Source organism: Lithobates pipiens, unplaced genomic scaffold (assembly GCF_037356315.1).
Source record: "Lithobates pipiens isolate NorthernLeopardFrog02 unplaced genomic scaffold, aLitPip1_a1.2 Scaffold_3, whole genome shotgun sequence".
NCBI classification, from domain to species: Eukaryota; Metazoa; Chordata; class Amphibia; order Anura; family Ranidae; genus Lithobates; species Lithobates pipiens.
Window position 1 is genome coordinate 276,425,216 of NW_027507790.1, and position 27,392 is coordinate 276,452,607.

The following is a 27,392-nucleotide window of genomic DNA, read 5'->3' on the forward strand; positions in this document are numbered from 1 at the left end:
CCCCCCGTCGCCAGTGTCACTAAGGCTGGGTTCACATTGCAGCGGTTTATGAGAACGGATGTGATTCGCACCGCACTGCAGTGCAAATCACATCCGATCTCTGTGCGATTCGAGTTCAGCCATTCGCCGCACCCGCCGCAAATTCGCACGGGACCCTTTTTTTGGCCCGCAGCAGAATCGGATCGCATGGGTGTTCACACCATGCGATCCGAGTTTGCAGATCGCACTGCGATATGCGAACTGATCTGGGGGTGTCAGTAACATTTCACTGACACTCCCAGCAGTTCGCATAGGGCAGTGTGAACTGCCGCCGGGAGGCATGCGATGCGGGAACCCGCCGCGCATTCGTGGCGTTCCCGCATCGCTCCAGTGTGAACCCAGCCTAATAAGCGATCGTTTTTCTGATCGCTGTATTAGTGTCACAGGTGACGCTAGTTAGGCAGGTAGGTATTTAGGTTCGCTGCAGCTTTTTATAGCGCCAGGGACCCCCATATACTACCGCATAAAGCCCCCTAATTGCCCCCTAGTTAACCCTTTCACCAGTGATCACCATATAACTGTTACAGGTGACGCTGGTTGGTTAGTTATTTTTTTTATAGTTTCAGGGCACCCGCCATTTATTACCTAGTCTCACTAGTGTACCCCTAAATTTAGGGGTGTCTACTTTCCAAAATGGGGTCATTTGGGGGGGGTTTGTGCCATCTTGGCATTTTATGGCCTTCAAAACTGTAACGCCCTTAGAAAGCCTGAAGGCGGTGCTTGGTTTTCGGGGCCCCGTACGCGGCTAGGCTCCCAAAAAGTCCCACATATGTGGTATCCCCGTACTCAGGAGAAGCAGCAGAATTTATTTTGGGGTGTCATTTCACATATGCCCATGGCATGCGTGAGCAATATATCATTTAGTGACAACTTTGTGAAAAAAAAAAAAAAAAAAAAAAAGTTTGTAATTTTCCCGCAACTTGTGGCAAAATATAAAATATTCCATGGACTCAACATGCCTCTCAGCAAATAGCTTGGGGTGTCTACTTTCTAAAATGGGGTCATTTGTGGGGGTTTTGTGCCATCTTGGCATTTTATGGCCTTCAAAACTGTAATAGGTAGTGAGGAGTGAAATCAAAAAATTACGCCCTTAGAAAGCCTGAAGGCGGTGCTTGGTTTTCGGGGCCCCGTACGCGGCTAGGCTCCCAAAAAGTCCCACATATGTGGTATCCCCGTACTCAGGAGAAGCAGCAGAATTTATTTTGGGGTGTCATTTCACATATGCCCATGGCATGCGTGAGCAATATATCATTTAGTGACAACTTTGTGAAAAAAAAAAAAAAAAAAAAAAGTTTGTAATTTTCCCGCAACTTGTGGCAAAATATAAAATATTCCATGAACTCAACATGCCTCTCAGCAAATAGCTTGGGGTGTCTACTTTCTAAAATGGGGTCATTTGTGGGGGTTTTGTGCCATCTTGGCATTTTATGGCCTTCAAAACTGTAATAGGTAGTGAGAAGTGAACTCAAAAATTTACGCCCTTAGAAAGCCTGAAGGCGGTGCTTGGTTTTCGGGGCCCCGTACGCGGCTAGGCTCCCAAAAAGTCCCACATATGTGGTATCCCCGTACTCAGGAGAAGCAGCAGAATTTATTTTGGGGTGTCATTTCACATACGCCCATAGCATGTGTGAGCAATATATCATTTAGTGACAACTTTGTGTAAAAAAAAAAAAAATTTTTTTTTTTGTCATTATTCAATCGCTTGAGGCAAAAAAATAAAATATTCAATGGGCTCAACATGCCTCTTATCAATTTCCTTAGGGGGTCTACTTTCCAAAATGGGGTCATTTGGGGGGGTTTTGTACTGCCCTGCCATTTTAGTACCTCAAGAAATGAGATAGGCAGTCGTAAACTAAAAGCTGCGTAAATTCCAGAAAACGTACCTTAGTTTGTAGATGTGACAACTTTTGCGCAAACCAATAAATATACAATTATTGACTTTTTTTTTACCAAAGACATGTGGCTGAATACATTTTGGCCTAAATGTATGACTAAAATTGAGTTTATTGGATTTTTCTAATAACAAAAAGTAGAAAATATCATTTTTTTTCAAAATTTGCGGTCTTTTTACGTTTATATCGCAAAAAATAAAAATCGCAGAGGCAATCAAATACCATCAAAAGAAAGCTCTATTTGTGGGAAGAAAAGGACGCAAATTTTGTTTGGGTACAACATTGCATGACCGCGCAATTACCAGTTAAAGCAGCGCAGTGCCAAAGTGTAAAAAGACCTCTGGTCATTTACCAGCAAAATGGTCCGGTCTGAAAGTGGTTAAACACCCTTAATAACCAGACCAATTTTCAGCTTTTGGTGCTCTCACATTTTGAATGACAATTACTCAGTCATGCAACACTGGACCTATATGAAATGTTTGTCCTTTTTTTCACACAAATAGAGCTTTCTTTTGGTGGTATTTAATCACCTCTCAGTTTTTTTTTTTTTGTGCTATAAAAGAAAAAAGACCGGAAATTCTGCGAAAAAATGAATTTTTCTTTGTTTCTGTTATAAAATTTAGCAGATTAGTAATTTTTTCTTCATAAATTTTTTTTTACTGGTTACATGTTTTGAGTTGCAGAGGAGGTCTAGGACTAGAATTATTGCTCTCGCTCTAACGTTCTCGGCGATACCTCACATGTGTGGTTTGAAAACCGTTTTCATATGTGGGCGGGGCTTACGCATGCGTTCGCTTCTGCATGTGAGCACATGGAGACATGGGCGCTTTAATTTTTTTTTTTTTTTTTATTGTTCATTTTACTTTATTTATTTTAGTTTGACATTTTTTTCCCCAAAAATATATTTTTGATCACTTTTATTCCTATTACAAGGAATGTAAACATCCCTTGTAATAGGAATATGGGGTGACAGGTCCTCTTTACAGTGAAATCTGGGGGTCAATATGACCCCACATCTCACCTCTAGGCTGGGAAGCCTGAAATAAAAAATAAAAAAAAGATTCTGGCTTTGATCGTACTGGCGAGTTGGTAGAAGCACCGGAGGGCGGTGAGGGGTGGGGGGCGTCTATGGCTGGGTATTTCAGGGTATCACCGAGTATGGCTGGGTATCTCCGAGTATGGCTGGGTATGGCAATTTATGGCAGGGTATTGCAGAGTATTGGCGGGGTATTGGCGGGGTACTACAGAGTAATAGCAGGGTACTGCAGAGTATTGGGGAGTACTACAGAGTAATGGCAGGGTACTGCAGAGTAATGGGGGTTACTGCAGAGTAATGGGGGGTACTGCAGAGTAAAGGCAGGGTACTGCAGAGTAATGGCAGGGTACTGCAGAGTAATGGCAGGGTACTGCACTGCAGAGTAATGGCGGGGTACTGCAGAGTAATGGCAGGGTACTGCACTGCAGAGTAATGGCGGGGTACTGCAGAGTAATGGCGGGTACTGCAGAGTAATGGCGGGTACTGCAGAGTAATGGCGGGTACTGCAGAGTAATGGCAGGGTACTGCAGAGTAATGGCAGGGTACTGCACTGCAGAGTAATGGCGGGGTACTGCAGAGTAATGGCGGGTACTGCAGAGTATTGGGGGGTACTGCAGAGTAATGGCAGGGTACTGCAGAGTAATGGCAGGGTACTGCACTGCAGAGTAATGGCGGGGTACTGCAGAGTAATGGCGGGTACTGCAGAGTATTGGGGGGTACTGCAGAGTATTGGGGGGTACTGCAGAGTAATGGCAGGGAACTGCAGAGTAATGGGGGTTACTGCAGAGTAATGGGGGGTACTGCAGAGTAATGGCAGGGTACTGCAGAGTAATGGGGGTTACTGAAGAGTAATGGGGGGTACTGCAGAGTAATGGCAGGGTACTGCAGAGTAATGGCAGGGTACTGCAGAGTAATGGGGGGTACTGCAGAGTAATGGCAGGGTACTGCAGAGTATGCACTGGTATTGCAGAGTATTGGCAGGGAATTGAGGGGTTAAATTCGGTGAGCAGCGATGTGGGCACTGCAGATGCAGCCCACATCGCTGCTGACACCGATCTCTTTCCCCTCCGCTGTACCGATCGGTACAGAGAGGGGAGGGAGGAACCGACGTCATAACATGACGCCGGTTTGTTTACAAGTGATCACTCCGTCATTTGACGGAGCGATCACGTGGTAAACGGCCGCGACGATCCGTGACCCGGCGGTCACGGATGCTCTCGAGTGCGCGCCCCAGGGGGCGCGCGAGAGCAGAATTCTGGGAGGCCGTTAACTAACGGCCTCTCAGAGTTAAACAACCGCCCTGAAGCCGTTAATCGGCAATGGGCGGTTGTTAAGTGGTTAAAGATAGATCACTAGCTAGCTATATAGGTGAGGTGAATATAGTGTAGTGGTGTATACTGCGGTCAGGGCACAGACAATAACCACTACACAAGAGCAAGATAGGAAATCAGCCAAAAACTATTGGTGTGTAACTGTGTTGAAGGTACACAGAACACCCACTGCTTCAGATGCCAACACACTACATGAGGCCGCCTCAAAGGCGGCCTTATATAGTGTGGGGCGTGCACTACACAGCCTGAGCTATGATTGGCCACAGGCAGGATGCCTGTGGCCAATCATGGCACTCCTCGCTGCTGGCGCTGCGATTGGCCAAGCATGCGGGGTCACAGTGCATGCTTGGCCAATCATGAGCCAGCAATGCACTGCGCCATCGCAGTGCATTGTGGGCCGTGCGCGCCATACGAATTTTGACGCGAACGGACCAAGAGTTCGGATTTCGCCGAACGGACGAACAGCCAATGTTCGAATCGAACGTGCATTCGACTCGAACACGAAGCTCATCCCTATTTGTCACACCACTTTGTCAAACTCAATCTTTCTAAAACTGAGCTTGCAATATTTCCTCCTTCCCGGCCCCCCCCCCCCCATGACTTTACCATTAAGATCAACAGCACAACCATTGGTCCCTCCACACATGTCAGGGTCCTGGGTGTAATCCTTGACTCTGACCACTCCTTCAGCCCCCACATCCATTCACTGGCTAAATCCTGCTGCCCCTATCCTCCGAAACATCTCCAGAATTCGACCCTTCCTGACTAATGACATAACAAAGCAACTTATTCACTCCTTATTTCTCACCTTGACTACTTCAACTCTCTCCTTAATGGCCTACCCTTATGCAGGCTATCCCCCTTCAGTCTATTATGAATGCTGCTGCTAGACTAATACACCTCCCTAATCGATCCATGACTGCTGCCCCTCTCTGCCAATCTCTTCACTGGCTTCCCCTACCCCTCCATATAAAATTCAAAATGTTAACCATAACATACAAGGCCATCCACAACATCATCCCCAGTTACATCACCAATCTCATCTGCAGATATTGCCAAAATCGTTCCTTCCGCTCCTCCTAGGACCTCCTGCTCTCTAGCACCCTTGTTACCTCCTCTCCTGCTCACCTTCAGGACTTCTCCAGAGCCTCTCCCATCCTCTGGAACTCCCTGCCCGGGTATATCCGATCAGCCCCTAACCTGTCCACCTTTAGGAGAACCCCTAAAACTCACTTATTCAGGGAAGCCTACCCCACACCTGCCTAACAACTGTCCCCGAGCCACCCCCATCAAATCATTCTTCGCATCTATATCCTTCTGTACCACCATGCCCTCCCTTAAGAATGTACACTCTGAGCAGGGCCCTCCTGTCCATTCTGTATTGCATGTACTGTAATTGTGCTGTCCCCCTCTAAATTGTAAAGAGCTGCGTAAACTGTTGGTGCTATATTAATAGTGCATAATAACAAGCATTAAAAAAATTACTGCTCCTGAAAAAAAACATCAGTTTAAAAAAAAAAAATGCATTTGTACATGTCCCTGGTGCAGGACCCGGATACCCAAACACTTTTTATGACAATAACTTGTATATAAGCCTTTAAATTTAGCACTTTTGTTTTTTCATGTTCGTGTCCCATAGACTTTAATGGTGTTCCAGCTGCTTTTGAATTTGCCCGAACACTGCATATTGTTTGGTGTTCACCCGAACATATGAACAACCAAAGTTCAGCCCAAACTTATGCTCGGGCCAAACCATTCACCCATCACTAGTCTTACACTGGTTGGCCTATGTGACATATATTCTACACATTTGTAAATATATGCTTTTAAGTCCCATTCTTTGCTTTTGCAAATCTTTTTATTTTGTATTGTACAAATAAAATTTATATTTTTTATACATTGCATGTGGTCCAACTTGCCTTTAACCACTTCAGCCCCGGAGGATTTTACCCCCTTCCTCACCAGAGCACTTTTTGGGATTCGGCACTGTGTTGTTTTAACTGACAATTTTGCGGTCATGCAACGTTGTACCCAAACAAAATTGATGTCCTTTTTTCCCACAAATAGAGCTTTCTTTTGGTGGTATTTGATCAACTGCGTTTTTTATTTTTTGCGCTATAAACAAAAAAAAGAGCGGCAATTTTGAAAAAAACGCATTATTTTTTACTTTTTGCTATAATAAATATCCCCCAAAAATATATAAAAAAAAATCTTCCTCAGTTTAGGTCAATATGTATTCTTCTACATATTTTTGGTAAAAAAAAATCCCAATAAGCGTATATTGATTGTTTTTTGCGCAAAAATTATAGCGTCTACAAAATAGGGGATAGTTTTATGGCATTTTTTTTTTTAATTATTAGTAATGGTGGCGATCTGCAATTTTTATTGGGACTGCGACATTATGGTGGACACATCAGATATTTTTGACACTATTTTGGAGCCATTGTCATTTATACAGTAATCAATGCTATACAAATGCATTGATTACTGTGTAAATGACACTGGCAGTGAAGGGGTTAACCACTAGGGGCAGTGAAGGGGTTAAGTGTATCCTAACTGTTAGGGGGCTGGACTTAAACACATAGAACATTGATCACACTCTCGATGAGAGAGAGCCGTGAGCTCTGTCCCGTCACTAGGCAGAACAGGGAAATGCTTTACAAAAGCATTTCCCTGTTCTACCTCTCTGTGACATGACCATGGATCCTGCGGACATAGAGTCAGGACCCGTGGTCACAGAGACTGCTTCTTAAAGGGGACCTACCTGTACGCCTTTTTGGCTACCAGCGCCATTCTGCTGACGTACATCGGTGTGTGCAAGCGGTTAAAGTCTGAACCTTCAATGTCTTCTTCCCTTTTCTTACTATATATCTTACCAATTATTGGATATTAAATTGTGTATGTGTGCATTAAGATTCATTAAAGTGTATTTTTTCCTACAAAATTGCATTTGAAAAACCACTGCACAAATATCATGTAACATGCTAAAAAATGCTAAAAAAGTATAATGTTTGGAGGTTCTAAGTGATTTTCCAGCAAAAATACAGATTTTTACTTTAAACAAAAAGTGTCAGAAGAAGGCCTGTTCCTAATATGGATAATGCCTGAAGGTGTTCTTTGGATATTGGACCTCTCTACATGGCTAGGCTGTAAAAAAGTCTCACACATGTGGTATCATCATAAGAGGTGTAGCAGAATGTGTTTGGGGGGGTAGTTGCAAGACATTTTTGTGAAAAAAAAAAAACACTTTTTATTTACTTTCTTCATTTTCCAAAGAATCGTGTGAAAAAAATTACAACTTCCAAAAACTCCCCATGCCTCTTAATAAATACCTTGGACTGGCTTCTTTCCAAAAGTTTGGGGCATATTTGTACTGTCCCAGCATGTTAGGGCCTCAATAAATGAGATAAGCAGTCAATATATCACAATTGATTAATTTTCAATGATAGGTACCATAGCTGGTAGACTTCATAACCTTCACACAGACCAAATAATATGCACTGGTTTGGGTAATTTTTACCAAAGAAATGCAGTAGTAAACATTTTTGGTCAAAATGTATGATTTTTTTTATTTTTTTTCATTTATAGTGCAAAAAAATAAAAATACCCAGTGGTGATTAAATACCACCAAAAGGAAACTCTATTTGATTGAAAAAAGTGATAAAAATGTAATTTGGGTACAGTGTTGCATGAGTAATTTTCATTCAAAATGTGAGAGTGCTGAAAGCTGAAAATTGGCCTGGGAAGGAAGGGGGTAAAAATGTCCAGTGCCGAGATGATTAAAGAGGTCACAGAGCATTTTAAAAAATAGGTATAAAGGATGGGAAAATTGAACCATGATCATGGACAACTTCATAACCATATACAGGTAACATACCGGGGGGGGGGGGGATTTTGAGGTTATTAACCTCTCCTCATACTCCCTTACAGCAGTTAATATCTGTTTTTATCCCACTAGTAGATTTGACAAGTTTGAATTTGTTCAGTGGAAAGTTGAAGGATAAATTCACATTTAGAAAAAATGCACATATTTTTGCAGGTAAAAAAATATGAATTTATTTATATTTTCTTTCCTAGGAGACTGGAAAGTACCGACAGCTGCTGAGGCTGTCGGTACTTATAGTCTTCCCATTCACTAAATACTGTGAAAGAATGAAGCGTCTGGGCAGGCCGAACCCTTTTTTAAATAGTGACAGCTAGCATGGAGAGAAGATCCCCTGTTAGCTGTCAAAATGGGGGGTCAGGGGAAGCGGGGGCCGGTGCATCTGTAATATGTTAAACTTAAGAAAAAGGTTAACTTATCCTTTAAATTGGTGTTATGGTGATGTGGTAAACTTTGTATTTCTGTCTTCCATGAAAAGCTGCACAAATATGTGAGAAATGTTCATTACATGGAACCATCCGGTGTCGAGATCTACTTCAATGAGAGAAGAGAAGTTCCAACTGATCTTATTTTAGAAAGCTGGGTTTATGTTAACAGTACATCTTATAACTATAAAGAAATTGCCATTACAAGACCAGACGTTGTGCCTGAAATACTTACCAATCTGAGTAATCCCATCTTCTGGAAAAAAGGCAAAGTAAGAAATTAGTTGATTGTTTTCTGTTTGTATTGTTAGCTAAGGAAATTTACAATTAGAATATATAGTGATTGTTTCGTTTCATATTATGATATACTTGTAAATATACCTGTAAATGAAAGGGGTAACTCATGGAGAAATTTTCTATAATGTTGCAGTTTGAACTGTTTATATAGTATAGGAGATCCACCCGAGAAATCCTCATCTATGTTGTCAACATTCCCATAGGTAAATGGAAAAGAGGTTAGTATCCCCCAAGAATTTAATGGGACTTTAAGGGCAATTCACAAAAAACAGCTTCCGAATTTATATAAAACATATAATTTTATTACATCCATGTAAAAAGATATAACACCATTGATATAGGTGATACATATATATCATGGATTTGGGGGTAGGTCTGTACCAGTTTTTTTTTTTAATTTTCATACACATCGACATATATTACATATTTGTCATGATCACATTTCCCCCTTTATCATAAGGTTTAATCGTTAATGAGTGACAATTAATCAATTTATTAAGGGCTTATTTTTCTTAGGTCATGAGATTTGGTGACGGGATGTTGGTTTTCAGCTTCTTAACCTCATTTGGTTAGGGATAAAAAGGCACTTAAGTTGGGATTGATTTTTGGGGAATAAAATGTATCTGACTTGTTTTCTTTAATGTGGATGTGATAGGTGTACTATCTACCTTGCTGTCCAAGTGTTCTTGTAGGAGTGATTCAATATCGTACTGATCAATCGGTTCGACAGGATGTTGTTCCTCCAAGAGTGCTAATAGATTATCTAAAGCCTCATCGTGGTGTGCCCTAGTTTGATCTTGTTGTTGTGTGTTTTTAGTATACATACTTTTAAGTATGAGTTTCCTTGCAACTAGGTATAGGTTTTGTATGATTTCAAATTTGTCCCTGTCAGTCAGAGTCTGGGCAGAAACTTAAAACTTTTGAGAGTACTTGGACTTCCTCTGGGGAGAGTTTGTAGCTAGAGAGATTGATAATGTTAAGTTCATTGATCATCTCAGGAATGGTGTCCATTATTTCTTAATTTTCTATGTTTCGTGTTGAGTATTGTGAGCAGGATCTAAAAAATCTGTATCAGGAAGTGTTGTAGTGGAGGAAACCCCGTCATGTCCGGAAGGCCACCAAGGAGAGGCAGGTGCTCACAGGCCTCTAAAAGAGAGCAAGCAGGCTCTGTGTCTACAGTCAACAGTGCTGGTTGTGGACATGGTGCATCCTCTGCAGGTGGCCGTGGGGCATGCTTGTCCTTTTTTTATGCTGCTAGGGCAGGGGCAGACAAATTGGGCCTTTGATGGTGGTGGTGACACAACACTGTAACCCCTCACAGATACTCTTGTTGGGCACAGGAATGGGCCCTGCTTTGAAATATTAGATCAACAATTGTAATTACATGCCCCTGTTGTACCAAACATGGAACATGGGTCCAGTGTCCCTATCAGAGGGTGAAGAGAAGGTTGGTGTCATTGTTGTATACAACCATTCCTGGCTGACGCTGGCATGGTGTCAATCACCTCTGAGCCTGCCCCTGCAGAGCTGACAGAGTCTCTGCCCCAGTTTGGCCCCTGCCCCCTAAGCAAACCAACTCAAGCACCATATGGCATCCTTTTTGCTTGACTGCTTGTGTAGCCCCTTGAATGCTTATGGAGTACCGCTGGAGGACAAATCTGCAGACGAGGCCATAGAGGAAGAAGAGCATTTTGGAGGTATGGTGGCGGAACAAGCTCCAACAACACTGAACCATGTCCTGTATCCTTCACAGCTGCCAGCAGAGTTACCCAGTGCACCGTGAAGGAAAGGTAATGTCCCTGCCCATGCCAGAATGGCCTTCCATGAAAAGAAATGGCATTTTGGAACCTGCTACTGAGGTACAGAACATTCTACAAATTCACAAAAGGGGCAGAGTCTACCAGCTGAAAAGGCAGCAGTTGCAGTGCTAGCAATTTGGCCAAGCTAGCATTTAGACACTGAGCATGTGAATGGCTGGGACTCAATTTCTTTTTACGTTCAGCAACTGGTAGGGCAATTTGCCTGCTAAAATCAGATGGTGGTGTACTGCTAGCAGATTGGCTGCAAGTACATTCCTCTCAGTGCAGGTTTTTGAGAGGACTGGAAGTATAGCAGGGTTGGAGATCTCAGATGAGGAGCAAGGAAAAGTGCACCTTTTACTTTGATGTGGGTCTTTCAAGTGCTGTTTCCAACAGACTGCATGACAGGTCGTCATATGTCTGGTGAAGCATGTGGTGTCCAAGCCGCTGCTGTTCTGACCACGCTTGATCTGCTTCAGACATAGGTTGCAAACAGCAACGGTGTGATCTGCTGCACATGTGTCAAAAAAGGCCCACCCCAAGGAACTTTTAAAAATCAACGGGGATTCAGCAGTGCCCAGCAACTGCGAAGCTCTGCGCTGTGATGCATTTGGGTGGCTGCCCTTAATCTGCCCCCTAGAGGACATCCTGCCTCATTGGAGTTGTGCCTCCTCCTCCTCCTCTCTTCTCTCAGGCACCCAAGTACAGTCAGTGACCTCATTATCTCCTTCCTAACCTAACCTAAGAACCAACATCAGAGCCTTCAAATTGCTGCACATCCTCCAACAGAATGTACTCGACACTGTGGTCGAATAATTCTGGGGACTCCTCCGTACATGATGGTGGGGCTATGGAAGTAGTGACTGTGGACAAGGAGCTGGTGGAATAGGCCACTTTGGCAGGTGCATTGGAAGGCAAACTACTCTAAGCCTGGGTGACAGAGGATGAGGAGGATGAGGAGGGGTTTGTTATCCACTCCACCAATTCTTATGCATGTTCTGTCTCAATAACATGATGTCAGGAACTTGGTATGAGGCCGAGATGCTGGGAGGGCTCTCCTTGCGGCTGAGCAAAGCACAAACCTGAAGATGACATGGGGATATGGTGCCTACAGAAGCAGGGGTTGCCTGGTTGGTGAAGCTGGTTGCCAGGAGCTTGGTAGGACAGACAAAGTTACTGGAAGCAGGCGTATTTAGGAAGTCCAGCAGATGAGGACCAGTGGGGTATTTAGGTAGCAAAGTCAGTAGTCATGCCAGGGGTCAAACACAGCAAGACAGTCCGAGATCAAGAGCAACTGGGTCCTTAGCACAGGAGACATGATAAATGGAGTTTGTTAGCCAGGCTGGGGTCACATGCAGGAAGCAGGCAGGAGGAAGTCAGGTACAAGCCGGTGGTCAAGCCAAAGAATCAGAAGGGGCAGGTCAGACAAGCCAGGTTGGTACACATGAGATCAGATAAGCAGGAGATAGGAGACACAGGAATGTAGGGGAAGCTGAAGATAAACCAGCAATGCTCCATTGTCAGGAGCGAGTTTAAATAGGCAGTGGCGCCCCTATCACTTTGTACGTATGCTGTTACGCATGTGCATTCACCTGATCATGATGCCGCATGTCTGTCTGGTTGTGATGCTGCTCATCCTTGTATTCTGATGCACATCAGCGTGTCCTTGCCTTTGCCGGTTCATCCTCCTTGTAGTATTGTACAAAGGGATGTACCTATTTCCATGACAGTGCCCACCCCAAGGGGCAGCCTCCGGATGCCCAGACGTGCCCTATTTTCTTTATTTGAACATCTCGCCATCTTCTTCCTCCTCTTCTACTCGTATATACAATACATTATTATACCTTATTAGAACTTCTCCAAGATGTCCAGACAATGCCCCATCAACATACTCTTCTGTATTGGCAAACTGCATGTTCATGTAACCATCCACAGATAAAAAAGGTATCCCTTGTATTCCATACTCCACTTCAGTTTCACCAGTAAGGTCATTAAGGAATAGTTTTGGGTTTAGTGACAAACTCATTCAGCCACTGAAGCCACCGCTGATCTACAGACCAGTGAAAGGAAGAAGAAATTTCCCTTTTCCGAGAACACACCGCAGGAGAAAACAGGAAATGGCTAGCGGTACTCTTGATGAAACCAAGAATTGGCATTTCTAAAGAAAAAATAATAAATGATATACACCTGTCAAACAGGTGTGGAAAAATTGGGCTTTGGATGTTGGTGGTGCCTTTACACCATCACCCTATAGAGGTACATTTGATGAAACCAATAACTGGCTTTGCTGTAAATAATGGAAATGATGTGAACCTGTCAAGCAGATGCAGAAAAATTGGTCCTTGGGTGTTAATTGTGCCCATGAAACCTATACCAAAAAAAAAAAAAAACTTAAAAATAAAATCAACACCCTATAACCAAAGCTAGGCAGCCTAGACAGTCTTGAAGAGATTCCAGATCCTAAAAAAATATTTAATCCGTGACATTGGCATCAGAGGCTTGATAGCTGCTGCTAATCCAGGACTGATTCATTTTGACAAATGTCAGGTAGTCATTGGAGTCTGTGAACAGACACACTCTTTTATCACTCTTTATACTCACACTATACTCACACTACACTAGCACTACACTGACGTGCTACACTGACACTACACAATACTTACCCTATACTCAGACTACACTAACACTACACTGACACTCTACACTCAGGGTCACAAGAACACACTAGCTCACTAGTAGCAAAACAGAGCCCTGCTCTAACTATCTCTACTTCATCAACACACTGCAAAATGTCCCTGTGGAAAGGAAATTTTTATAGTGTGGGGTGGGACTATGAGCACTGAGCCATGATTGGACAAAGTCATCATGACTTTTCCCAATCATGGCTTTGAATGTGCTCTGTGCCTTGATTGGGCAAAGTCTTGCACCTGATCTGTGAAGTGCATTGCTGCATCCAATTAGGGAATTGTTGGATAAGGAAAGATGGACTTTAACAGCACATTTAGATAAAGATAACACATTTTAATAGTTCACATACATTAACTACGTATAGTGTATACATTCAATAAAATACATTAGAGTAAGAACTACAAAGAAAGGACATTTTTGATCAACCCAAAATTGGAAAAAGCCACTTGTATACTTCATGTGGGGCTGTACTTGATATGTATCGAAAATAACCCACATTTGAAAAGACTGCTTGTACTATTGGGGTGTTCAATGATCCTGGAAAAATGTAAAAATTGCTCAACATGTTTTGTGACCTAGTTTGTCACTTCTTCAGGAGCTGTGTCTCTGTTTGAAGAGATGGATTATAATAAGAACATAATATACATATTTTGATACATGATGTATATTTCATGTATATTTGTGAATACCCATATATGCATATTATGGTATATGATCTCACTCAAATGGTGGAACACTGCCGCTGACCAAAGAAGTTCCTCTCCTGATGGATGGGGAGAGGAATACCACAGGGCATCTCCCCAAGCAATTCAGGATGCGTATGTGTGTTGGTCTACGTTGGTTTGCACATTACTTAATATATATATATATATATATATATATATATATATATATATATATATATATATATATATATATATATATATATATATATATATATATATATATATATATATATATATATATATATTGTAGCAGAGAGAGCCAGGAAAAGTCCTGTTCGGGGTTTATACGTCTCCCAGGCTCCTCTCATACACATTCAGGGATCTCTGATCCATGGTCCAGTTCGGGTCTTGGCTCTCTGCCTGGGACATACACACAAAGTTGGTCTGTGGAGAGAGTAAGGTTGGTTAAACCTGTTAAACAGTTTTTGTAGAGACTGACAAGCGTTAGGCTTGTTCAGCCTGGTAGTGAGGGTCTTCAGATTGTATAGTTAGAGCCATGACAGGGCTAGGATTTGTGTTTTGCTATTTTGCCCTTTATTTTGTTTTCTGGAACACTGTACAGCACCTGTATTTGGACTTGTATATAATACAAATAAACACCGCACTGTTTGTCTCTTCATCTCTGCATATGGTATCTGTGCCTGAGAAACTGCTCATCCCAGGGAGCTTTGTGCCTGCTACCTGTCCCCCAGGTTACATATGGTGGAGAATGCGGGCAGCTGTAGTAAGTTGCTACTTAAAAGGCCAGTACCTAGAGTGACTAAAACATGGAGGAAATCCTAAAACAATTGATGATATCCAACGCTGCACAACAAAAAGCAAACGCTGCACAGCAGAAAACAAACGCTATACTCAACGCTGCACAACAACAAGCAGACGCTGAACAGCAGAAAACAAATGCTATATTATGGAAAATTGTTGCCCATATTACCGTAATTTTTATTTCCTCCCCATGTCAGTCTACTATGGGTCAGCTCCGCCGCCTCTGACCCCTCCAGGACCACCTTTTTCTTAGCCAATAAAGGGCGGCTGTCTGCCCACACCAGTGTTCAAAAAATACTCGCCTTGCGACGGATAAACTGGGTGGGAATCCTGCGGCTGACATGGGGAGGATCCAGGAAAGGGAAATTATGGTAAGTATGGGCAACAAATTTCCTTATTCCTGGACCTCCCCATGTCAGCCTACTATGGGATGTAGCAAGCAATATTAAAAATGGAGGGAAGACAAAAAATAAGTCAAACGCTCAATGCTACTCAAATTGTTAATGGGCAACAGTCGCCATAATAACCTTAGAGCCAAATGTCTCCTCAGGCGGGCAAGCCAATTAAGCCTGTAATGCCTAATAAAATGTGTTGGGCGCACTCCAGCTTGCTGCTCTGCAAACTACCTCAGGGGCGGCCTTTGTGTATGCTGCCCAGGATGCCGCCATACCCTTCATCGAATGTGCTTTGATCTCTGAAGGAGGAGGAAGGCACAGCATTTTGTATGCAATATGCATGGTCTTTGACAAATCAGGAAGAAAAAACTCTGGATGTTGCCTGCATACCCTTTTAGGCCCCATTGGGAAAAAACTACAGCTGATCAGCTTTTAGACCATTTCAGGTAGGTTGAAACCGCAGAGCCCAGGTCTAACCTATTCCACTCATCACCAGCTGTATCCGCCGGAAAGGCTGGGAGAATGACCTCCCAGTTCATACGAAATCACATGAAAACCATAGGTATTAAGCTTGGAATCGGCCTAAGGACTATCATGTCTGGGAGCACCAAACAATATGGTTCTTTAGTTGAGAAGGCGAACAACTCGGAGACCCTTCTGGCCGAGGCAACGGCTAGTAAAAAACAAAATAAACTTTTAGACCATTTCAGGTAGGTTGAAACCGCAGAGCCCAGGTCTAACCTATTCCACTCATCACCAGCTGTATCCGCCGGAAAGGCTGGGGGAATGACCTCCCAGTTCATACGAAATCACATGGAAACCATAGGTATTAAGCTTGGAATCGGCCTAAGGACTATCATGTCTGGGAGCACCAAACAATATGGTTCTTTAGTTGAGAAGGCGAACAACTCGGAGACCCTTCTGGCCGAGGCAACGGCTAGTAAAAAACAAAATAAACTGTTAAGAAGTAATGAACAAGAGAAAGCTTGATCAAATGGAGGAACCAGCGATGTTCCCAAGACTAGTGTTAAGTCCTCTTTTCGAAAAAAACGATTTCAATGGAGGTCTGATTTCTATGGCTGCCCCTAAAAATCTGATCACCAATGGATGTAGAGCATATCTTGTACACGACATAGCCAACAAAGTGGGGATTTGACCCTTCAGGGAATTATAAGTTAACCCTTAGCCCTTGTACACACGGTCGGAGATTCCGATGGAATGTGTCCGATCGGACCGTTTTGTCAGTTATTCCGACTGTGTGTGGTCTCCATCGGACTGTTTCCATCAGAGTATCCAATGGACCAAGTTTTCCAACTTGTTGGTAACATTTTCCGACAAAATGCTCCGATTGGACAAAAATGCTCCAATCATGTGTAGAGAATTTCGATCGGACAAAGTGCCACGCATGCTCAGATCAAATTCCTACACCAAAGCTATTGGCTACTAGCGTGAACGCAGTCCCGTCGTAACGAAATAACGTCATCACGTTCTGAACGATCGGATTTTCCGACAACTTTGTCCGACCGTGTGTATGCAACAGTTTCGGACTAAATGCGTCGAACAAAATCCGACGGATTTGGTTGTCGGAATGTCCGACCGTGTGTACAAGGGCTGAGAGACCACTCTGCAGAAACTCCAAAATGTTAGACACTGAAGGAGATCCAAGGTCCCAACCCCTTTCTGTAGTATTCCAGATCTGGTGATAGGTTACATTCGTGGACCTCTTACAAGCCTGTAATAATGTCTCCACTACACCGCCCGAGAGACCCAAGCCAGTTAAAGCCTCCCTCTCACTTCCAAGTTATTAACTTCATCCTCCTGCAGTTTGGGTGTCAGGCCCAACTCCGCAGAAGGAGATTTTGACAAGGAGACAGTGGGATTGGCAAGCCCAACTTTATCCTCCAAGCCAGAGGAAACCACAGCTCCCTGAGCCAGTAAGGTAAGACTACTATTGCTGTGATCTTCTCGCTGAATCTTCAGCAGGATTTTGAGAGCCAATGGAAGCAGCAGGAACACATAAACCAAGGGGAAGTTCTAAGACCTGGACAGAGCACCCTGACCCAATGCCTGTGGATGCCAGGTCCGGGAGAAGAAGCAAGGCAGTTGACAATTCTCCTCCAATGCTATAAGATATATCGATTCAGGCCCCATTCGTTGTGATTCTCAAAGCCTCGACTCAAGTGATCTGCTAAAACCATTCCCAGGCCCTGGGAGATAAGATGCTGTAAGAGAGCAGAGATTCTTCTCTGCGCATAGGAAGATTGACATGTCACCTGAAGGAGAGGGTGACTTCTTGTGCCCCCTTGAGACACATAAGCCACTGTAGTTGTTGCCCAAGAATCTAGACAGCTCGGCCTCGCAACATAGGTTAGAGCACTAAGAGAGTGCGTCTGACAGCATCTAATCCTAGGAAATTCACAAAATTTCCATTGGCCTTAAACCTGCTGGCCCAGGCAGTGTGCCCCGCAGCCTGCCAGACTGGCATTGGTCATCACCACTATTGGTTCTGAGGCCTTCAACGGAAAGATTCTACTGACCACCAAACCAGGGACCAGATTATCGGAACTGGCAGAATTTCTGGTAGAAGGAGTGATGATCCCACTGAAGAAGAAAGTTCCTTTGAAACCTCCTTCTGCGCCACCTGCCCCATTGGACTACTGGAACTGTGGCTGATAGAACCCCCAGATACTGCATGCACTCCTACACCATCATGGAAGACCTTGCTATCACTGCTTTTTTCTAAGACTGGATCTCCTGGACCTTCCTCTGAGGAAGAGAAACACCACCCTGATCTGTGTTGAATTGTACTCCTAAATACTCCAACATTTGGGTCGGATGCATCTGGCTCCGACCCAAGCAAAACAAGCTAGTGTTTGCAGGTGAAAATCACATGAAGTAGAAGGAGCTCATTCTTGATGGACCCAGAAGTAGCATGTCATCTAGATAATGGAATATTTGAAAATGAGAGCCTTCCATGGGAAAAACTGAGAAAGCGATGCTGAGATGCATCTATGGAAACAAGAAGATACGCATCCGCCAAATCGATGGAAACAATCCAGTCTCCTAAGTCCACAATGGAAATGATAATTTCCCCTGACTCCATTTTGAATGGTGGAACCTTCATGAAAGAATTCAGGACTTTGAGGCCAAAAAAACTGGTCCGAAACCCCCTGAATCCTTTGGGACCAAAAACAGAGGGGAACATACTCTTTGACCCAATTCATGCCTTGGAACCGGAAGGATGGCCCTTGCTGCCAACAGCTCCCCTATATATCCTCTCAAACATCTGTAGGAAGCCCAGTTTCTACGAACATGGTCTGAGGGGGCCTTGTTCTGAACTCGAGACATCCTGTAATTTGACTACCCAAACCCCCCCGAATTAGGCTAGTCTTGCTCCTACTTGAGAGGGTTAAGTGGAGACACCTTCAGAAGGACTTATTTGAAGCCTTAGAAGCTTCGTTGGCACTGGGCTTGGAAGGTTTCTGGAAGATTGAACCGGCTCCCTTCCATGAAAAACTGTAAGTACTGGCCTAGCTGAATCCTTCTTTGGATCTCTTGTTAAACTGAAAGGGCTGCTATTGTCTTTTTCTCTTCTGCAGGATTGGGCTAGATCTACCGCCAGAAACCCGCTGAATTGCTGATTCTAAGTCTTCCCGAAGAGTAGCTTCCCGCTGAATGGAATCGAACATAGACTGTGCTTGGAAGCCTTATCGGCCGACCAATGCTTCAACCATAAGGCTCTGCGGCTGTGATGGAATGAGCCATTATGTTTGCTGTCATCTTTTGAACCGGCTCCCTGACCTGGTCAACAGCCACTTAAGCCACAAACTCTACAGCAGTCCTGAAAATTGCAAAAGAGAAGAACTGCCACTTCCCAGACTTTCATCTGAACATCCATCCACCAGCTCCACTACCCACAGCCTAAGGCAGGATTCAGACTCATGCACTCCCAGTGCTCCCTGCATTCCGCAGATCCGCACCACCGAACATGCCCCATAGGAGACCATGGTAAATTAACAATAGCGCAAAACCGCAAAAAGCACCAAAAACGCACAGGTGCAAATCCAACCCAAGTGCTGCTGCCACAGAAGTGAGCACTACCGCCAGCCTGCAGGCTGCTTCAGCCAAACTATACAACCTATTTAGGTCTGCGTTTATTCTGCGATCCATAGGATCCCTAAAGGAGACCGAATCCTCCAGCAGAAGCGGAATGTGGCAGGTGAATATAGGTAATGAAGCATACACCTTAGGCGTAGTGTCCCAAGGGTTACAGCTTCGATACTCTATTATGCACATTGAGCTTCTCAGGCCCTGCCCAGTCATAGTCAAATAATTCTTTAATTTCAGAAATGAATGGGAAGGAAGGTAAAGATTTCTTTAAATACGGGTAGTATCTCTGCTGTTTCTTTGAGGTGACAATTCTTCCTGCCACTTCATCGCATCCTTAACAGCCTCCACCAAGAGGAGAACCAGTGTAAAAATCAAACGTATGCAATTCTGAGACCATCTCAGCCTCAGATGGATCTGAATCGCTATCGACATTAAAGTTAAAAACGCACTGAAAAGACATGATCTGAATCTGCAAATGCTGAAGATACAGCAGGATGAGCAGGATTCCTTAAAACACGGTTCAACCCTTCCTTGACTGCGTGCTTAATGTAGGATTTAACCTGGCGTGCATTTGCAGCATTGTCCTGAGCCACCTCCTTGAAGCAGGATGCACACCCACTTTCCTCTGATGACCTCAGCTGAGCAAGCCCAACAGGATCCTTCTTCTCCCTGGGCTGGCGATGAAGACCTATCTGAAGAAGAGGATCTTCTCTGTCTGCGCCCAGATTCGCTCTTCCTAGAGGCTTTCTGATGTCTTGACCTCTCTTGGCTCAGGTCTGAGTGACTAAAGTGAGGTAAAGGGTGAGGGAGATCTGGAATGCTGTGACAACAGGCGTCTATCCACCTGCATGCGACTCTGCGACTTGTCATGTCTAGCCTTTTACTCCTTTGAGGCTGGAATGCTGAGTAGGAACCTCTTTTAAATAAATAAATAAAATAAATAAATAAAATAAACTTCTCCATCTGAATCTTCAGTGCTAAGGCAGCTAGGCAGGCAAAACTCCCCAGATCTAAAAAGGCACAGGATAATAAAAACAGACAAGTAACACAACAGTAAGAAAAGAGAGTCCTGGAAATCAGGCTTACCAGAGCAGAGTAGCAGATTGATCAGCTGGAGACTGAGATTAGCCCTGGAGTACAGAGCCTGCTGCAAATCAGCAGTGAGCATTCTGGTGTTTGCTAGGCAATCCAAGAGGAAGCTACCTCTGACCTCACCTGCTCAACTGAGCTTCCTGAAAGGAATAAATGTGGAGGTGGTGAACTACAAGTCCCAGCGAGCCAAATCACTGCCTGTATACAAAAAAACATGGAAGGAGAGAGTGCCAGCACCTGCCTAAGGAAGGTATATACAGTCATTTATACTGCCAGTGACCTTTGCCAGTAATACACAGTTATTTATACTGCACCTTTTTATTCCAGCACCACGGGAACCCACCTCCTCAGGATATTTACTGCCTCTATGGGGGGGGTCGTCTGATACGGGAGAGGCTGAACCCAAACAGGTGGATGGAGAAAAAAATAAATAAAAACAAAATAAAAATAAATAAACTTTAAAAGGCGTCCGGAGCGAGGACAAAAAAAGAACACTGGTGTGGGCAGGCAGCCTCCCTTCATGGGCTAGGAAAAAGGTGGTCCTGGAGGGGTCAGAGGGGGGCGGAGCTGACCCATAGTAGGCTGACATGGGGAGGTCCAGGAAATATATTACTTTTTGCTATAATAAATTATCAAAAAAATGTTAAAAAAATAAATTTCTTCATCAGTTTAGGTCAATATGTATTCTTCTTTAGTAAAAAATAAGTGCATATTCATAGGTTTGTGCAAAAGTTATAGTGTTTACAAAATAGGGAATAGATTTATGGGATTTTTATTGTTATTTTTTTTTACCAGTAATTGTGGTTAGTGATTTTTTGCGGTACTGTGACTGTTAAAGGGACCCCTGTATAACTACAGCGATTTGTGGGAACGAGCTGACCTGCCATCGTATAACCATCGGATAATGACACCGGCTGGTTGGCAAGTGGTAAATATGCCACAGAGGATACAACAGGATAGTTTTATTAGGAATAATAGGCCTAATCGGTGTATTCCTCACTTTTATTTTAACTAGGGGGATGGGGCTAATGTAAATGTGAGGCATATACTGTGAGGTGGTTTAGGTGCCTACTATTCTTATATTTAGTTTATCTTTCTTTAAATTTAAATCTTTCTTTCATCCTTATTTAAAATATTTAAAGCCCAATCAACATAATCTAAAAATACCAAAAACAACAAGAGAAATTCTGAAAACCCCAAAACACCAGCCCTGAAACCAAAACCCTCAATTTTTAAAGCATTGCCTTGAAATAAAAGTGCAATTTAACTGAAAACAGAGGCCACCATACAATTGAGATGAATAAACACCCAAAGTGAATGAAACCCCCCAAAATATTGTACCTTGAATGGATGTCAAACCTGCAGAATTCACCTTGAGCCCATTGTAGAGGCAAACCAGAACCTCATTCATATTTGTAACATTCAGTTTGTATAACCTTATGGGATATGATGGATATTTACATAATAATAATATGATCTGATTTCAGATTCCGGTATCTCGATGCTCAGATTCCTGTTTACCTGGAAGTAGAAAAAATTTTGGATCTACAATTCATAAATGTTGCTATGAGTGTGTCCCATGTCCAGAAGGAGAGATATCCAACATTTACGGTATGTTTTGTATTTGCTAGTAAGTTATTAACTAGACACAAGTTACTACTGTAGTTAAATGTCAGGGGGTAAAAAAGAACATCTCTGCAATGTGTGTAGCCTCATTGTATTTTGCTACTTTTACTACTAGACATGTGCACTGCCAAATATTTTCTGACAATTCGCTTTTTTTTTTTTTTCAGATCATTCGTTATGATCAATATTCATTATTTAGAATACATTCAGAAATTCGGATACATTCAAATTAATTACATTTAGTTATATATATATATATATATATATATATATATATATATATATATATATATATATATATATATATATATACATATATATATACATATATATATATATATATATATATATATATATATATATATATATATATATATATATATATATTTTTTTTTTATCATTCCTTACTTCTGATCAATTCAAATTTGTTACATTCCATTAATTTGTGGTATTCATTATTTTGAAAATGCAAAAATTGGAAAGAACAAAAATCTGAAATTCAAAAAAATCAAAAAAACTGAAAGAACGAAAATGAGAAAATCCGAAAACAATAACAAAAGTCCGAAAAATCAAAAGAATGAAAATCCAAAAATAAGAATGAAAAATGTGAAAATCCGAAAGAACAAAAAATATTTTAATATTATCTATTATAATTAAAGTATTACATTTATTAACCATTATTATAGTTTTGTATTATTATTATTTATTAATATATAATAATAATAATAATAATAAAAACTATAATTTCCTTTCAAATTTGGCTGTTAGTGAACATAACAAATACAAATTTATCCAAAGTTATCGGGAATTCGTTTTTTAACTTCTGATAAATTTGTATTTGTTATGTACACTAACAGCCAAATTCGAAAGGATTATAGTAAGACAATCAAGTATCATAATGATATCATCTGCGAATAGGCTGATTGTATGGGTAGATTTGGGCAGTGGGAATCCTTTAATATCTGGATGGGAATGGATATAGATGGCTAGGGGTTCCATTAACACATTGAATATTAAGGGAGATAAGGGACACCCCTGGCTAGTGCCATTGGTAATGGTGAACGGTTTGGACAATACTCTGGAGGTGTAAACCTGGGCTGAAGGCTTGGAGTAAAGGGCTAATATGGCCTCCCGTGTAACTTAGCAAGATGGATAATGGTCGTCAGTCTGCGGATGGCGTCAGACGTTTGGCGTCCCTTGGTGAATCCTGTTCGAACAGGGTTAATGATAAGGGGGAGCAAATCTAGCAGTCAGAAGGCAACTATCTTAGCGTAGACTTTTAAATCGATGTTGAGAAGTGAAATAGGTCTAAAGTTAGGGGGAGAGTTGGGTTCCTTCAATGGCTTCAGCAAGATCACAATAATAGCATTAAGCATTTCAGGGGAGAAGGAGGCCAAGGCAGCAGCAGTGGTGAAGATTTGTTCCATATATGGTGTCAATAGAAGTTTAAAAGTTTTATAAGAATCACTAGAGAATCCATCTGGACCTGGAGATTTATTAAGTGGAAGAGAATCAATTGCTTTGTGTATTTCTGAAATACTGAAAGGCTGATTTAAAGATATCAGTTGCTCCTGCGAGATATTAGGAATATTTAATTTTTCTAGAAATAATTTGATTGCATCAGTATCTGGTTGGATAGTATGTAGAAAGCTGAAAGCATCGGCTATTTCTTGAGGGTGGTAAAGTTTGTTTTTGGTGAGGGGATGTATTATGTATGGGATCTTAGTTTTTTTTGTGCACCCTTAATTCTATGTGCTAAATTTTTGCCTGCTTTGTTTCCCGTGGCGTAATAAGTAATTTTACGTTTTTTGGATGCTTTTTCAAAGTTTTCCAATAATAAAAGCCTTAAGTCATATCTCAATTGGAAAATTTGGTTTGAGATTGTGAGAGAAGGTTTTTGTTTGTTATGAGTTTCTAATGCAAAGATTTTATCTGTTAATTCTTTAAAGTGCCTACGCTGCTGCCTCTTGGCCCTCGCCTCCAACTGCAGGAAAATAAATTCCTTGTGTGCATTCCAAAGCACAAATTTGTCCTGTACAGAGGTTTCATTATTTTGAAAGAATTCCATCAGTTGTTCTTCGATAAATAGTGTAGCACTTACCCCCGAAGGAGCGGCTGGTTTAATTTGGCTGACCGTTACCTTCTTGACCTTGTGTACGTCTAGGGAAATCCCCGAGGTAGATGGCCCAAAGAATTGCAGAAACTGACACTGGATCCACTTTTGGGATACTTATTTGATAACAAGTAGACAGAACAGTCTCTCAGTGAAGGATAGAGGGTTGGGTAGGAAGTTCAGGTACTCTTGGAAATGCAAAAGAGAGGAAGTCTTTCACTATAGAAATTCAGAGATTTACTGCTCGCAACTAGATTCTCACGGCTACCGGATAGACCTCCTTTCACTAGGCCTAGCAGCCGATAGAGTGATTAAGTAAAGCAAAGTCTCTGCCACAGACTTTCATGTAGAACACTTGAACAAAGTCTTTGCCACAGGCTTGGATGTAGAACACTTGTGAATAAAGTCTCTGCCACAGACTTGAATGTAACTAAAGGATTAGGTAAATTTAGAGAGGTATCATATGGTACCAGTATCTCGCAGCCACTCCGGTGATACTGTATGAGTGTAGATTCACTTGGTGTCTTTCAACTGAGCCTCCAGGCTCTTTCTGAAAAGCCAGCCTTATGCGTGGCCTTCTCCCAAAGAGTCCTCCCTTGGTTGCTTCTCCAGTTGCTGGGTCTCTCCACAGATGAGACGGCACCGGACCACCTTTGAATCCTACTTCCAGTTACTTTGCCTTGGGCTAGCCAGCCCCATGACTTGGAATTGGATGGATCCTCACCCCAGGCCATGAGGGCCATGGGGGCTGGTCAGAAGGACCAGGACCAAACAGACAGAAAGATCTTCTGGACCGGAACCCAGAAGCAAGTGATGTCAGTACCTTAAATACCTTCTCCCAGAATGCACAGCAAGATGACACTCTCACTGGGTTGGTTCTGAGGAAGAATGGCACCCAATACGCCTAGCTAAACTGCGTTCTCACACTTGCCAGTGATGACAGCAACACCTGTGGCCAAGCAGAACCCAGTGCAATTCAGCTAGACTGGCACTGAAACCATAATTTGGTATAATTGACCCTAAAAACTGTGGCTTTAGGAATTTTAAATAGAAAAAAACTAATCGCGCGTGCTCCCCACTCCCATTTAGACAATGTCCTCATTGTCTGGGAAAGAAAGGAAAAAACTTACAATCCTAGAAAAATTAAGTACCTGAACTTTAGGGTAAGAAAAGGGAAAGGAAAGAAAAAAAAAAAAACATTCAACCATGTAAAATATTTAATAATTTGCACAGGCAGGTTACATGTTATACAACCCAATTCCTGACTATCTATACCGCCCACTCTCCGGCAGCTTGATAGATGCTCTTGATGACTCCTGGAAATAAAACACACACAACAAAAACACAACATAACACACTTTGTTTCTATGTTTTCTTTAGAAGGCAGGATCTCATTCACAAATAATGAGACTCTCTCTCCTAAACGTAAAATATCTAACAACTAGTGAGCAAGAAAGACTAAACGTTTTGTGCAAACCCACACCACCTAGTGGCGAGAGTTATTAAGTGTCAGTCCTTTCCTTGAGATAAAGCAGTCCCACTAATAAATAAAAAGGAATAACTGAAGCATTCCCACTAAATATATTCTTTTTTTTTTTTTTTTAGGTCCAAAAAGGATACTATATTTAGGGAACATTTCTTTAATTTTTTTTTTTTTTTTTTTTTTTTTCCCGTTTAAAAGAGTTTTATTGAAAAAATAGTTGGCATTACAGAATTGAGGCTCCCACGCAGGGGAAAGCCATAAAAAAGATGAATAGATAACACAACAGGTTATAGACATGAACAATAAGGAGTTAGTTCCTTACTCCGGCATCGGGTAGAACTCTACAGGGGTATCAGCAGGGAGGACCTAGTACCGGGGTGGATCAGGAGTATAGATTAACCTGCACAACCAAAGTGAACAAAAAACTCCTGAAAAAAAAAAAAGAACCATGGTAGAGATATAAAAAGGAAAAGGAACCAGTAGTACTAGGTGTGCTCAATAGGAAAGACAAAGTAAAAAGTAATAATCATAAATGAACCCCCCCTCCCGGCGGCCTAGTGCCCCGACACCCCGACAGGGATCTCACTGTGTCGGAGCCCCATGGCTCACCCGGGACCGAGGATAAGCTAGTGTCAGGTCCCATCATACCCCGTGTAGCATAAACTGAAAATATGACTCACATAAAAACTAATGGGAAGAACCTGGGAAAGACCCCAAGGGGGTCCTGTTCAATGGCATAGCTCTCAGCAGGACATGAGGTCCGGCCCCTGGGAGAGCCTAGTAAACAAAGGATATTGTTAGAGATACATGCCTAAGTATAATTGTTAAACCAGAGCTTGTTAAGGAAAACGTCCCCCACCCCCCCTCAGCCTGGCCCGACCAGGGGGAGGGGAGGGGGAGGGACAAGAGGGGGAAAGAGAGAAAAAGAAAAAAGAGAGGGGAAGAGGGGGAGGGAACAACGCTAAACTGACGAAGCCTGGGTCAAGGAGAGCCGGACGCTGTCAGAAGGGGGTGCAGCTCTATAGATAGGGCAATCATTAGGCCAAGACCCCGGGATCAAAAACTAAAGAAGGATCCCAATGTGACTGGCCCAGGGCTCCCAAACCCTTTTAAATTTACTCATTTTGTCCAGAATAGTGTAGGAAATTTTTTCTTGAAACATAATCCAGGTAATTTTTTGTTTCAGATTCGGGAAGGAAACCCTAGGGGATTTCCAGGACCTGGTTATAGTCAATTTAGCACCCAATAGGATGAAATGAATCAGAGATTGAGTATATTTGGAGATGTGGGGGATTCCTTCATTTAAGAGGGCGAATGTTGGGGATTGGGGAGCTGCTTGGCCGGTCACCTTGCGGATTAGTGCAAAAGTCTTATTCCAGAAATTTCTAATCCTGGGACACTCCCACAAAATGTGAATGAGCGATCCCAGGTGCCCACACCCTCTGAAACATAAGGGGGAGAATTGAGGGTAATACTTAGCAAGGCGTGTGGGTACAAGGTACCAACGTGTAAGGACCTTGACGTCCGCCTCCACCAGAGATGTGTTGAGGATCCCCTTAAATGCAGTATTGAAATGGGTGTGCCAGGAGTCCAGGTCCCACTCGATTCCTAGGTCGTGTTCCCAGCTCAGCATGTACTGCGCTTTATCCATTGGTTCAGCAAATGCCGAATAGATCAGCGAAATCCCTCCCCTCAT

At 42.6% G+C, this 27,392-nt stretch overlaps 1 protein-coding gene across 1 annotated transcript in view; it reads left to right on the forward strand.

Annotated features, from left to right (window-relative positions):
* Positions 1-27,392, forward strand: part of LOC143940047 (vomeronasal type-2 receptor 26-like) — a 92,192-nt gene that overhangs the window by 57,308 nt on the left and 7,492 nt on the right. The window contains exons 4-5 of the mRNA XM_077461095.1: positions 8,660-8,878; positions 21,962-22,085. Of these exons, the coding sequence (XP_077317221.1) occupies positions 8,660-8,878; positions 21,962-22,085 (343 nt within the window). The remainder of the gene's footprint in view (positions 1-8,659; positions 8,879-21,961; positions 22,086-27,392) is intronic.